Source organism: Prunus avium, chromosome 1, assembly GCF_965620075.1.
Source record: "Prunus avium chromosome 1, drPruAviu1.hap1.1, whole genome shotgun sequence".
Lineage (NCBI taxonomy): Eukaryota > Viridiplantae > Streptophyta > Magnoliopsida > Rosales > Rosaceae > Prunus > Prunus avium.
Window position 1 is genome coordinate 49,883,230 of NC_142284.1, and position 14,051 is coordinate 49,897,280.

Here is a 14,051-nt window from a genome sequence, read left to right on the forward strand (position 1 = left end):
CTTGACATTGAGAAAGAAACGTTCTGCTTAAGAATCATTAAAAAGTCACTTAAGTTAAATCCTAATATCTTAGGCTTTCAATTCAATCATGCAGATGTCATGATTTACATGCAGCTTATAACCATTAATTAATCTACTTTGAAACTAATTATCATACGCTGCTAAAAATTTTGAACTTTTGCTGGAGGGAAGCGTTGTAATAATAATTACTAGATTTATATTCCTCTAATATTCAAAATTAGGTTTTTTGGGATTTTTATCTCCAACATACAGCATAAACAAATGCCTCATGTTTTTTGGGATGCTGACATTCTTCTTGATATTGTTTATTCTTGTAAGATGAATGAGGAATAAAATACTAATTTTTGTTTCTCACTCCCAAATTATTCTCACCGCATCTGAAATCAATTTGGATATAAGCGATATTCTACTCTAAATTACAGAAAAAGGAATTCAAACTCGAGTAAATATGACAAATTCAAAGTTAAAACAACATTGCCAATTTACAAATCAATAATTCAACCCCCTAAAAATTACATGTCCAATGAAAATGAAACTCATAAGAGCCAAAAAGAAAAGAAAAATCGTACAGATTCAATAGGTCATTGATGCATGATATTGCAAAAAGTCCATGGGTAAAGACAGACAAGATACCTTTTCTTTATTCAACAACTTGAGTCTTTATGTTTACGCTAATTATATTATTTTCTGTTCCCATCAAATCCGACTCTTAAAGATGAAATTAGACATATAATACCTTATTCTTAATCTTTTAGTCAATACTTAGTGCTCATCACTGTACGATCGAAACAGCCAGCTTTGATCTTTACCCTTACAAATTAAAGACAAACCTTTTATTGTTTCACATTGGTTGCGACCCTCCAACCTCTTCACTTTCATAATTAGACACAAAAGTCGAATACTTACCGGGCTAATAAAGCGAAGACAATTGTTTTAACTTATGCCCTTGTATGCTAAGCAGCTGGGTGGGGACTAATGATTATCTTAATCTAGGTCTTCAAAACTTGAGTACGTGGACAATATCCTTCCACGTATAGCTTGCTAATCAGGAATCACAGCCGAACATTATCTCCTTGGATGCTTTTCATTAAGTTTGATTGGTTGCTTAACCAAGTATTTAAAATATATTATCTCCTTCTACGGTACGTAGTGTATGTCTTGTCTTGTGATGTATTCAAAAACCTTTGTCTCAATCTCACTCATGAGACCAACAGTTCCCCCCATAATCAAACATACCAATCTTTCTTTTTTAGTAGAACTAATTAATAATGAAATAGAAAGGAGCTGTCCATCAAATTTCTGGTAGTTCAAGTGTATTTAATTTATAGCGTCGTATTTGTTTATGCTAAATTTAAATTTACAGATGAATTATAAATGCAAGTCAAGTCAGTCGGTCAAAAGAACGACAAATTTATAGCATCGCATTTGTTTATGCTAAATTTAAATTTATAAAAGATTAATAAATGTGAGTTAAGTCAGTCCGTCAAAAGAGCATTGCGTCTATCATTTAGAATAGTTTGAAACGTTGCATTCAAAGAAAATAAAACCAACTACGGATAACTATTAACCTGTTGCAGTGAAAAAATTTCCTCCAAGTTATCTTAGTTAGCTTTGGTAAGAAAACATTACCAGCATTGAAGGAAGTTTTGGGTTGATGTTATTTATTTACGCGCTCTGTTGTAAGTTGTGAATGAGTTGACAGGAACAGCTCATTCATATGATGATGAGAAGATGGTGATGTGATTGGGAAAAGGGAAGCACCAATAATAGACAGGTGAACTGTGCATCTAATCTAATCCCAGCCAACTCAAACCCGATGGGTGCATGTATATATTCGTGTTAGGATCACAACTTGCCACGACGTTTCTGATTGGACAACATTAAAAATCAAAAAAACCAATACTACGTATGTTACTCATGTCCTCCGATGTATAAATTGTTAAATTTCCTCTCAAGTTTGGTCATCTCTGTTTATCTCTTTAGAGTATAACTTTTAAAGTTAGTCGGTAGTTTTCGTGATATTCAGTGGAACTATTTCTGCTCAAATGGAAGCCAAACTGATGCGCATCATTTTCTTAAAGAAAGGGGCCAAATCCAAACTGGTAGCGGCCCCAATGAGCTCCTATTTTACTTTATTTATGTTTTTGTAATTCACCCATATTTTAATGTGAGCAGGGAATGAATGTGTTAATTTAAGTTTGGTTTTACCAACGGGGCTAATTATGTGAAAAAGAACATTAACTCGCGAATCATTGGTCTCAGGTTCGAACTCTCACTTGTCTTTGAGAAACTCCTACTTTCCTTACAATTTAAGCTATAACTTGTATTTAAAAAATAAACGTTAGATTCCACTTTGCCTCACATAAAACCCATTATTTAACCCTTCATGGGGTGTCTCTTTAGCAAATTAAATCTACTATTTTGTAACATGAAACCCAGTATTTTACACTTTATAGGGTGTTTGTTTAGCAAATTAAATATACTATTTTTCACTGCATATTGTCTATCTTCTCATTTTTCTTTTTTTTTGGGGTCAAAGAAGTATTCTTCTTGGGGAGTGAGTGAGTGAGTGAGTGAGTGAGAGAAGGAAAGAAATAGTAGAATGTGCATGGGGAAGAGGCGAAGAGCAGTGTGAGTGAGTGACAAGTGAAGATGGGGGGGCACCTGCTTCTAGTACTAGCTACTAGCTACCACCCTGGTCATGTCTTCCTCTTGGACACGTCCAATCTTTCCCTCATCTCAACTCTGAAAAAAAGCAGAAAGAAAATGCAGTTAAAAACTTAAAAGCATAAGCTTCCTGGCTAAGGACATGTTTGGCAATTGGTGCATGGCCACGGCCCCCCCACGGCTTTAGGTGTACATGTAGCGCGAGTCTCCCGGGGGGATTCTTTACATATAAAAGGGCCTCTGATCATCTGATCAGTTTTCAGTGGGGTCTTTCTCTCTCTTCTCCTCTCTCTCTCTCTGTTTAAATTCTCTGGGTGCGTGCGTCGTGCGTGTGAGAGAAGGTGGTCGTCGCCGCCAGCTATACCTCGTGTTGCAGTGCTGCACACCCAGCAAAACGACGTCACACCACACACCACACCCTCCCATTCCCTTCTCTACATAATATTTTAATATTATTGTGTCACTGTTAAGGTTAATTTGTCTTGCTCTGTTTTGCTCTTTTTCATCTATGTATGCGTCATTTGACTGACTCATTTGTACACACAGCCCTCCTCTGGGTCCCATTCCACTGTTTACCGTTGAAATTTCGTACTCCTACGGTCCTACCTTCTATATACATATATTACTAATAATACAGATTGCACTACGGATCTTCTCTAGTGACCTAGTCCTCTGTATGCATGTATAAAAGTGAATAATACACGTGTTATATATTGTACACGTGTTATAAGTTGATATGTATAGATATTTATTTTTTTTAAAGGAAGAAAATAAACCATGTCGTCTATCCATATTATAACATACGTATATAAGATGTATCACGTTACCATATTACCATAGTATTTTATAATTTGTCATTCTCTAATGACCTACTCCTCTGTATGCATGTATGGAAGTGAGGGACCCTTACTATGTACAATTTTACGTTATATTCAATTTCATTATTATTTCCTCAATTATTTTTCAATTCCTTTATTGCCCCCCTCTTCTAATGAGTAACCCTCCACGCGATGAGTTCTCAGAACGAATAAGTTTTTCCTCCAACTAAGAGTGGAAAATTTCACTACGACTTGCTCACTTGTGTATGGGAGCGAGTGGATGGGAATGAGTTTTACTGTAGAGTTCACATGCAAATCCTATTATATTATGAGACTCATATGTATCAACGCTTCATGCTCACATAGGCATATTAAATTTACATTTTTGGAAAACAAATTCTTCTTTTTTCTTCTATACAAGTGCACAAAAATGAGGAGGAAGAAAACCAAGTTTACCTTGTATTTTTATAACAAATCGATTTTCTACCTCCCTCTCCCTTCCTAACATCGGCACACCCAAAAAAAAAAGCGATTTTCAAGGTTAGGGGGTCTGTTGTTCAGTAGTTGTACTCTTAAATGCAAACATATTTTAAGGGTATACTACGTCGTACCTATTCTCAGAAAGTTAGGGAGAAGTATAAATTTTTTTCTCGTTTATTCTCGATAGTAATGCGACATTAAGTCAATCAATTGTCATTTCATTATAAATTCTTCTAGGTGTTCGATGAGAGGTTAGCTGCTGAGATTTGCATTCAGATCCTGTCGCTTGAAGGAGAAAATGAAAGCGGAATATTGATGACCTGTTAAATGTGTAACTGGTTAATGTGATTATAAGGTGTAAATAGCTAAGCATGTGTGTTAGGCATTAAGATGCTCTAAACCGTTGAATAATAAAATCCAAGTCAATGGAAAAGAAAAAAAGATGGAGCGTCTTGTAAGTAAGTGAATAATACACGTCTAGATTATTCTTATCGTCATCAAATCAATAATTATTTGATGTTACAGTGGATAAAGCAGCTCCAGGAACACAGTAAAAACTTGATTAAACAACACTTTTGTCATATTTAACTAAAACAATTAGGCAATGAGAACATCATCATTTTAGTGATATGCTTATCCTTTAATTGCGCCTGTCATTAGTGTGCTTTGGTTAATGAGACAAAACCCCAAGGGAACTGTATCCCCAATTTGTTTGTCCATCACTTTCTCTTTTGGGTGCTTATTGGACCTGAAGAAGAATGATTAATGATTGTAAGTGCAAATTATAATGGGGTTATGGTATGGATAAGATTTTTTTATTCATTATTTATTTATTTTCCTATTTTAATTGAAGAATGGTTATATGAGATTGATGAAGGAAGTTGAGATTCCATCTTAAAATCGATTGGTTATGGAGTGAGTAGATTTCTTCATTCAACTGCCTTCTCCAAATAGAAAAGGCATGAGGGATTATAGTTTTAGTATAACGTACTTATTTTCACCACAAAACTCAAATTAAAGTGATGGTTGCACACAAGTTCGAGCATCTAATTTAAATTTATACATTTCTAATGTGAAATGAAGGGTTTAGCGGAATTTGTAATTGTTGAGTAACCAATAACTATTTGGTGTAGTGACATTTAGGGTCGTTCGGTAACGTTTTTTGATAACGTTTTTTGAGAATGAAAACAAGAAAACAAATTTGATTTTTTTGGATTCAAAAATGTGTCTTGTAGATTAATTGGAAAACATATTCAGAAAATAAAAATTGTGAAAACGTGTATGGTTGGACAATTTGAGAATAATAATATGTGAGTTATTTTTCAAGTATACTTTTTGCTAATTTATGTCCTAAAAAATAAATTGTTTTAAAATTCTGATATTTTAAAGGTTAAAATTATTACAAATAATGAAAAATGTATAATTAAAATAATAATAAAATATAATTAAAAAAAAACCTAAATAATAAAATTCTATTATCTTTAGTTTAAAATAAATATGAAATTGAATAATATATGATGATTTTATCATTAAATTAATATACACTGGGGTAGTAAAATAAAATAATGAAGTGGAACGAAAAAACTTAAAATTGAAAACTAAAATTGACGAATAAAAATAAAAATTAGACCAACAAAAAAAAAAGCATTTAGACCAATACACTGTGTAGAAAATGATAATAATAATTTGGTGTTTTCAATTTTTGTACATGAGTTTGAATTTGTTTTTAGAAAATGAATTCCAATAAAAATGAAAACGACATACCAAACGCATTTTTTTATAGAAAATGAAAACGGGACCTTTAAAACATTATCGAACGGCCCTTTAGTCACTATTTTGTTATACCTAAAACTTGTTGCATCTAGAATTCGATTAACTAGTAGAAATTTTTTCTTATAATGACACATGAAAAAATTATACCACATATTATTACGCTATTGACCAGAATAGTAAAAAGTGCTATATCCTTTGCATGAAAGTTTCAGTAAAGCTATATTAACTTAAACTAAAAAAAAAAAATATAACAAAGAAAAATAAAAAGAAATTATTTTTTTATAATAAAATTCAAAAGAAAAGAAGAAAGTTAAAATAGTGCCCCAAATGTCTATATATGCGAAAAGAAACGAAAACCATATTAAATTAAATTAAACGAGAAAGGAGCAAATAAAAGAGTCAAAAATGGGAAACGTCCGTGAAACAAAGGTTAAAAATCAAGACTAAGAGGGAAAGAGCAAGAAGATCAGAGGGAGAGATGAAAGAAAAATCTACTATCTATTGAGTTGCCTTACCGCTAGGTCTCCTAGAGAGTCATAGCTTTTAAGCATTTTCAAATATTTCTCTTTTCTTTCAACAAAGCAAAGCCAGTCTCTTTCAACCTCACCCTCACAGCGGGGAGCCCCGAGTTGCCGGTTCCGGCCAAGCTATCTCCTCCACTTCCCTCCTCTCTCTGATATTCCCAAACCATCAATCATGATTCAAACGCAAGCACAATTGATACATATTCTGTAACGCAATTATAACATGCTTAGTTCCCCGTTTAGCTTCACTTCCTGGCCTCCGTAATTTCATGGTTTGCCAATAATATTACTTCCCATTTCTCCCACTCAACTCCTTGACCTTTTTTGCGTATAAAAACTCCGGCCATGCTTTGTTTGTCCACTAGGGTTTTGGTCTCTTCCTCTCTTGCTCTATTTCTTCTTCTTGCTTTAGGGTTTTAGTTTGCTCTTCTTGATTGGAAATCATCTGGGTTGTTGAGAGGAAATGGAAGAGTACAACCAAATGGATCATGAGAGCTCAGGTGGTAGAGGAAATTTCCTGTACGCCTCACCAAATCTTGGAGGCAACTATGGGAGGGCAAGCCATGATCATCAGATGGGCATCAACGCCTTTCATCTTCAATCGAGCGGTGGTGGTGATTTCCACTCTCCAGGAGGAGCACACCCAATTAATGTCAAGACTGAAGCCAGCACATCCCATCATGGCCATCACAAATTTCAGTACAACAACAACAACAATAATAATAATAATAATCCTCTTCTGTCATCAAGAGGGCACCAACCAGTAGTTCAACAACAGCATAATCTGGACCGTCAAAACGATGATCACACCCTGAGCTCCAACGAAGTGGAAGCCATCAAAGCCAAGATCATCGCCCACCCTCAGTACTCTAACCTCCTGGAAGCTTACATGGATTGCCAAAGGGTAAGTGTTTTATTAATTAATCAGTTATATTCATGTTTATTTAAGTAATTAAAAACAAACTTATATATATATATATATGTGTGTGTGTGTGCGTAGGTGGGAGCACCGTCTGAAGTGGTGGCGCGGCTAACAGCTGCTAGGCAGGAGTTTGAGGCAAGGCAGCGGTCTTCAGTGGCTTCAAGAGAGGCTTCAAAAGATCCAGAACTCGATCAGTTCATGGTGATTCATTTTCCAATTTCATTAGTCTTCTTAATTCCCTATATTATTACATGAACATTTGCTTGAATTTTTGTTTTTCCTATTTCTATTTGGATCGGTGACAATAAAATAATAAGCAGGAAGCTTACTATGATATGTTGGTGAAATATCGAGAGGAGCTAACAAGGCCCATACAAGAAGCCATGGATTTCATGCGGAGGATTGAAACTCAGCTCAACATGCTTGGCAACAATAATGCTCCTCCTCTTCGCATCTTCTCACCCTCTGGTAATTTTAACTCGATTTCTCTCTGCACACTCACATCACACACGTATAACTTTTGGGGAATATATTCTTAAATATTTAGTAGCATTGGAAAGGAGCTTGTTGGAGTGACAAAATTGATGTGGGTTTTGCTTTGGTCTTGGGATGGTGCAAAAAAAAAAAAAAAACTGATAGTCCGACTGTTTTGTCTCTCTTTGAGAAACCAAAATTTGTCAGTTTCTTCTTTTCATTTGATTGAAGTGGCGGGTCAAATCCTGTGTACATGTTATGGGTTGAAGGGAAGAACTTTGACCCCATCAAATAATGTGCCTTCCCATGGCGAAGAACAAAGAGGGATGAGCTTAAGCTAGACGAAGAAGAAGCAATAACCCCACACCTACCCTTTTTAAATTGATTCCCGAGTGAGTGGCTTAATTAATTAACATACCCAAATGATCACGAGCTTAATAGTGTGATGAAGACCTAATTTTTTACTTATTTGTATTTTGATTTTGTAAGAAGATATATCCACATTGGAAAGAAAAGGCACAAAACAGAATTCGTGTAGCTAATCTCTGACAAATTCTCATTCTTAATAGGGTTCTTGCCCCAAATCAAGACGTCCTTTCTGGTTCATAAATCTATATGGGGAAGGAATGATTGTCTTCTTTCCCGAGCCTCACTAGATCTGCTAAAAAGGGTAGTTTCTAACTATAATGTTGTGGATAAACAAAATCCCTAAACCTCATACAGACCAAAAAGAGAAGACAATCTTATTATAGAGAGAACATAGGATGCTGTTTTAAATCAGCTACACCATGTAGCCAGTACGGACATGTCAGAATTGAAATAAAATACCACCAGTTATTAATTTCCATGCTACTAGCTAATAGCTATACGCCCTATATGTAATGACCCAGATTTGACTTATCTTCAATTCATGCATATCTTCTTCATCTTATTATTGTTGTTTTCGTTTCTGGTGTTGGAGTTGCCTAGCTAACCTATTAGCTAGCTAGCTACGGAAAAGGTAATTTTTATGTTAGGTAGCTGTTCAGTCAAAACTGAAAGTAGTGGCCATGGAGATCAGTCTGTTTTATCACTCCACACGCAGGCTTCATATATCCGAACCTTGATAGTAACTTACGTTGACCGATTAATTGATCTGAATAAAACTTTTTGGGATAATATAGATAATGTATTTTCAAGAAAAAACCCTTTTTTTATTGTTAATTTTTACGTGAAGAATTGCAATAATCCCTTGGTTGAGCTTCTGTTTCTGTCTACCAAGGTTTTGAATAGTGTATCCAAATTGGTGCTTCTCCCATAAAAAATATTCTTCCTTTGGGGTTGTTTTTTTGGGTAAATATGTAATCAATCATGTTATGAATTTTAAGAAGTGTTTTTTTTTGGGTGAAAATGATACCAGAGTTTTGCTGAGAATATTTCTTCTTAATTAAGCTAATAGTCACAAGTTTGAGTAATTTGATTGGTACATATGTACTGCCTATACACAGAGGACAAATGTGAAGGAATTGGTTCATCTGAAGAGGAGCAGGAGAATAGTGGTGGAGAAACAGAAGTGCCTGAGATTGATCCAAGAGCTGAAGACAGAGAGCTCAAGAACCACCTGTTGAAAAAGTATAGTGGTTACTTAAGTAGCCTGAAGCAAGAGCTTTCCAAGAAAAAGAAGAAAGGGAAATTGCCCAAAGATGCCAGGCAGAAGCTTCTCAGTTGGTGGGAGTTGCATTACAAGTGGCCATATCCTTCAGTATGTTTCCCCTCTAAATCCCAATATATATATATATAAACATTTCGTGCTTGCTATATGTTCGTGCTATGTTACGAGGCCTTTAATCTAAACATCGATTAGATAACCTCTTATAATTTGGCAACATAACATGTCAGATATGTGACAAGAGTTTATTACGTACAGGAATCGGAGAAGGTGGCATTGGCGGAGTCAACCGGTTTGGATCAGAAACAAATAAACAATTGGTTCATAAATCAGAGGAAGAGGCACTGGAAACCCTCAGAGGACATGCAGTTCATGGTGATGGATGGCCTACACCCTCAGAATGCGGCCCTGTATATGGATGGACACTACATAGGCGATGGCCACTACCGTCTGGGGCCATGACCAAAACAAGTCATCAAGTTGTTGTAGCCTCTTCTGCTCGTGCAGGGCTCTCACATGGAAAGTTTGGTTAAATTAATTCCATATATATCCAAAAGACAAAGCAAACTGCTTAAGTCATAGTTTGTGATTCGTATTGCTAGAAACTTGGGAAATGAATGTTCTACATTCCAATCTGATAATTTATATATTTTTCTTTTCTGTTATTACAAATGTTGTACTTTGTTACTCAAATTTTATCCAGTGTGGTCTACATGTTTCAGTTTCTATAGTCGTCGTTGACTTGTTTGCGTTTTAAAAATCGATTTGGGATATTATTAAGACGTTCTAGAATTAATGTTGCCTAATTGTGGAAAGCCCTTTTGAGTAGGAGTGCAAAAACATAGACTGATTTGCAGCGTCAGTTGGGCTGGTCTGGTCCATGGTGGCAGGGTGGCATAACTTACTTATAAAAACATGATATTTTAAATAGGATCGATCTAAATGGTAATGAAGTTAGGTTGGTTCGGTTCCAGTCAGATCAGACCCTAAAGTTCTAAGAGGATAAGTTTTTTTTAGGTTGTTTGTTAAGGATATGATAAATTAAGTTTAATCCACAATTCTTGGAAGAATTGTCTTCAATGGTAGAGGGCACATTCAACTGGTTTAATGGGGCGGACAAAAAAGGTTGGGTTTAATAGTTAGACGGTGTTTGATAGGCCTCCAAGGGGTCATAAAAAAACAACAGCGAGATAAAGACGATAGAAAGCAAACGTCCACGACAATTGTAACGTAAAAAACACAAAAACAAAGAAACCCTCCTCCAATCCAAAACACAAACGTTGGCCTATAATCTGCCCATTAAAGTTGAAACTGATCAATTTGAGTCATTTTCCGATAGCATTATTATAGGTAGTTAGGTAATTAATATATATGTAAGCACTTTGAGAAGTTGTGGATGGTGCCGTGTTCTTGGAACCCAGCTACAGTTTGAGAAAGAAAAAAAATCATATCATGAATAATTGGTTTAGGTAAATCCCAATATAAAACAGTACGAATCTTATCTTTTCACTATTACTACAGAGATATATTTGAACCATAAGCAATTCAACAATTAATCCACGTCCTCATCAACCCTACGTAGCATCTCTCTCTCAAGGAAAATTATAAGTATGATAACAGCAAAAGAAGGTTTTGAAGGTGTGTGTGTGTGTGAATGATTGGGACTTCTCAAGACAGAAATGGGACAAATTCTTTCAGTTCGTTTGTGATAAATTTGATGCTTATTATGAATTTGTATTACATATGCGTTGGCACTTTCCAGTTCCTTTTTGGTAAATCCAAAATTTTGATTACGTTTATACAACAGTAAAAGAAGAGGTGAAAGTATACCACCCAAAAAATAAAAACCCTTAGAAAAACACAAAAAGGTGACAGCAAGAGAACTGTGGGTCAGTGGCTATGGGCTGAACAACCCAACCAATTTACCATTTCCATGGTTTGGGCTCAATGTTATGGAACAAGTCTAACTAAACGTGCAGTAGCGGTCTGACCGTGACTCAGTCTGCAACCCAACTTCAGCCCTTTCAAATTATAATCAGCTCATAACTGGGAGCGGATCTATATACCAAAGTGATGGGGTATTGAGAAAATCTGAAATATGAGAGAAATTTACATATTACGGAGTATGTCATTTCACGTACTATCTCGTTTATCGCCATAAGTAATAAAAAAGATAGAGAGAAATTAGTAAACCTATTCTTCATATAGCCATTTTTTATTATGCAAAGTAATAAGAAAGATTGAGAGCAATTTTAATCGCCGCCCTATTCTGTATGTAAATTAGGGTAATAGGAGAAGAAGAAAAATGATATCACCGACTCTGTAATTAACTTATCACATTGCATAATAAAAAAATGGCTATACGAAGACTAGTAAACCTAATAATTTTGTATTCAAGTAAATATAGCGCAGCCTCAGACACTAAATGGGTACTTTTCGAGTCATTATCCAATAAGCATAGCTTACCACTTGGTGAAGTTATGGATCCATGATATTGACCCATGCTGGTTAGGATATATATTTCTTTAGGCAGAGACAAGAAAAGAACAATATCTTTTTTCCCAGATTACGAATTAGATTTGTCTCCTTCGCCCCATGCCCCGACCTAACACGGAACAAGCACTCACTGAACAATCATCACCCCGGACCACATTAGCTAAAATATATGTATAGGATGCCAGGCCTAACCCAAATCTAGTGGTATATTCCAATGTTTTTTTTTTATCCCCATTTAATTTGTCCAAAAGGGATATGGATATTTAATTATTCATTATATCTAGAGTATTGGATATTTTGTTTCTATATAATATGCCTACCACTCTACATCCCAATTGGTGAGAAGGCTGCCTAATTATATTAATTACCATCGTCATGATCAACAACGCAAGTCTAAAGCTAGCCCTGACTCGTTCTCCAGGAGAGTTGGAGTTAGGGTGAGTGTGTTGAACCGGTGAATGGGTAAACAAGAATGAATCGAGATGAAAAAAAAATCAATAAAATCTGATTCGGCTATCGATTTTTGTCACTTTAAAAGCAAATGATGTCGGTTATATAATTTTTATTTGTTCTGACATGTGTTGATTTTTTATTGGTAATAACACTATTTTGTTATTTCCGGCAAATAATGCAATGACACGTGGAAAAGTTATTATACGTATCATTGTTCTAGGAATAGCAGAAGTACTATACCATTGCACGAAAGTCTGTCTCCTCCATCTCTTCCTGTTCCTCAAACTGAACAAAATCAATTGGTCGATTTTTGGAGTGAAGCGGGCCGAACCAAGACCCACCCTAGTTGGAGCAATGTAGAAGGGATTGTTGGTACTTGAGAAGGAAGTTAGAGGAACAGATAACACAATTACGGCCATAATTATGATGCCGATGTTGATTAAACTTTTGATCATGATTGCATCAATGAACAACAACAAGAACAACAATCAAATTGTGAACCGCTATTTGTATTGTCTTAATCAATCGATCATCTTTCACACTATATTTCAAATAATTTAACTTAAAAGGTTTTGAAGTCTAAAAACGTGCATACTCCCTGCAGTAGGCAGGTGGCAACCAAGTTGGTCATTGAACACCATTATTTATGATCACTATCTATACCTATCTTAGGTCTTACTCATGCCATAGGCCCATAGCTTAGGCTTTTCCTTGTGCTTCTTTTCTCATTCTTTGTCTTTTTTGAACTGTTCCTTTTGTTAACAAATTAGACCGGGCAGTGGGCACAGCTAGCAAACTTTAATATATATTTCACAAACCTGTAAATACTCTCCTATATCCTATGCTACTTCCAAAGATATCATTATCAGATTACGCAAAACAAATTAATAGTCGGTTTGTAAGGCTTGGAAAGTATCCCTTTTCCTCTTCCTTCTTGCTTTCTTTAAAATAAAATATTAACTTTTTCTTTCTCTTTTCTTTCCTCCTTGGATGGAAGATTACAACATACAAAGCTGCACACGTCAAGAGGACGACGTTCAAGGATGGATCATATTAATATGATATGGACTTGGCAAATTCGGTCGGTTGTTAATTTCAACCAATATAACTATTTTTTTTGGTTGGGTTCCTTCCTTTCCTTTCTAAATAATGACATTTGGAATTATCACAAGTTTTCATGATGTTAATAGGTCGTGGACTCGTCACTGTATTATGAATTAATGATTTATTTTTTCCTGTTCTTGGGTTTCATACTATCATAACACAAAGCCATGCTAGATAAATGATAAAAATTCAATCAAAATTTATAAGTTAAGTCAAATTAAGTACCTACTAATTAAGCAAACGCAGATTGTTTGTCGTCGTTTTTATTTTCTAGTTCAAGAGATTTTTTGTACTAAATCAAACACATCGGGTTCTTTAATTACTTTCTTGTGAAATATAATTTGTGTTTGCTCATAAAATTAATCGTATTCGGTATAACTCACAAACTCTTTTAATAAAGAACTAATTAGGGCACATTTACCACTGTTAGGTACAGAAAAAGCAACTGATTGCTATTGATATTGAATTGCAAGAAATTCATCGAATTGATTTTCAATACCTTAGTCCAAATCACGTCCCGCTCGACTTGTCCACCAACTTTGCTGAAATTCATAGAGGCTGATCAAGTAGGTTTAATTAAGATGGACTTGAGAAGCTTGCCATACCCTAAACATGGCATTACGTACAAATTAAAGTAAGCTAGCTAAATTTGTCAATGGACAAGAAGCAAG

The 14,051-nt window shown here is 35.2% G+C and overlaps 1 protein-coding gene across 1 annotated transcript; it reads left to right on the forward strand.

The window, feature by feature from the left end:
* Positions 1-6,610: 6,610 nt before the first annotated feature.
* Positions 6,611-10,053, forward strand: KNAT1 (homeobox knotted-like protein). The gene is made up of 5 exons (XM_021966090.2): positions 6,611-7,187; positions 7,284-7,406; positions 7,526-7,673; positions 9,167-9,420; positions 9,586-10,053. Exons 1-5 carry the CDS (start codon positions 6,747-6,749, stop codon positions 9,787-9,789), a joined length of 1,170 nt encoding a protein of 389 aa, XP_021821782.1. The 5' UTR covers positions 6,611-6,746; the 3' UTR covers positions 9,790-10,053.
* The last annotated feature ends 3,998 nt before the right edge of the window (positions 10,054-14,051 follow it).

Bases quoted from the DNA above. Each gene is read 5' to 3' on its own strand.
- KNAT1 (XM_021966090.2), top strand. From the start codon at position 6,747: ATGGAAGAGTACAACCAAATGGATCATGAGAGCTCAGGTGGTAGAGGA. The intron at 7,188-7,283 runs GTAAGTGTTTTA...GTGTGTGCGTAG, and splicing joins CTTACATGGATTGCCAAAGG to GTGGGAGCACCGTCTGAAGT. The intron at 7,407-7,525 runs GTGATTCATTTT...AATAATAAGCAG, and splicing joins CAGAACTCGATCAGTTCATG to GAAGCTTACTATGATATGTT.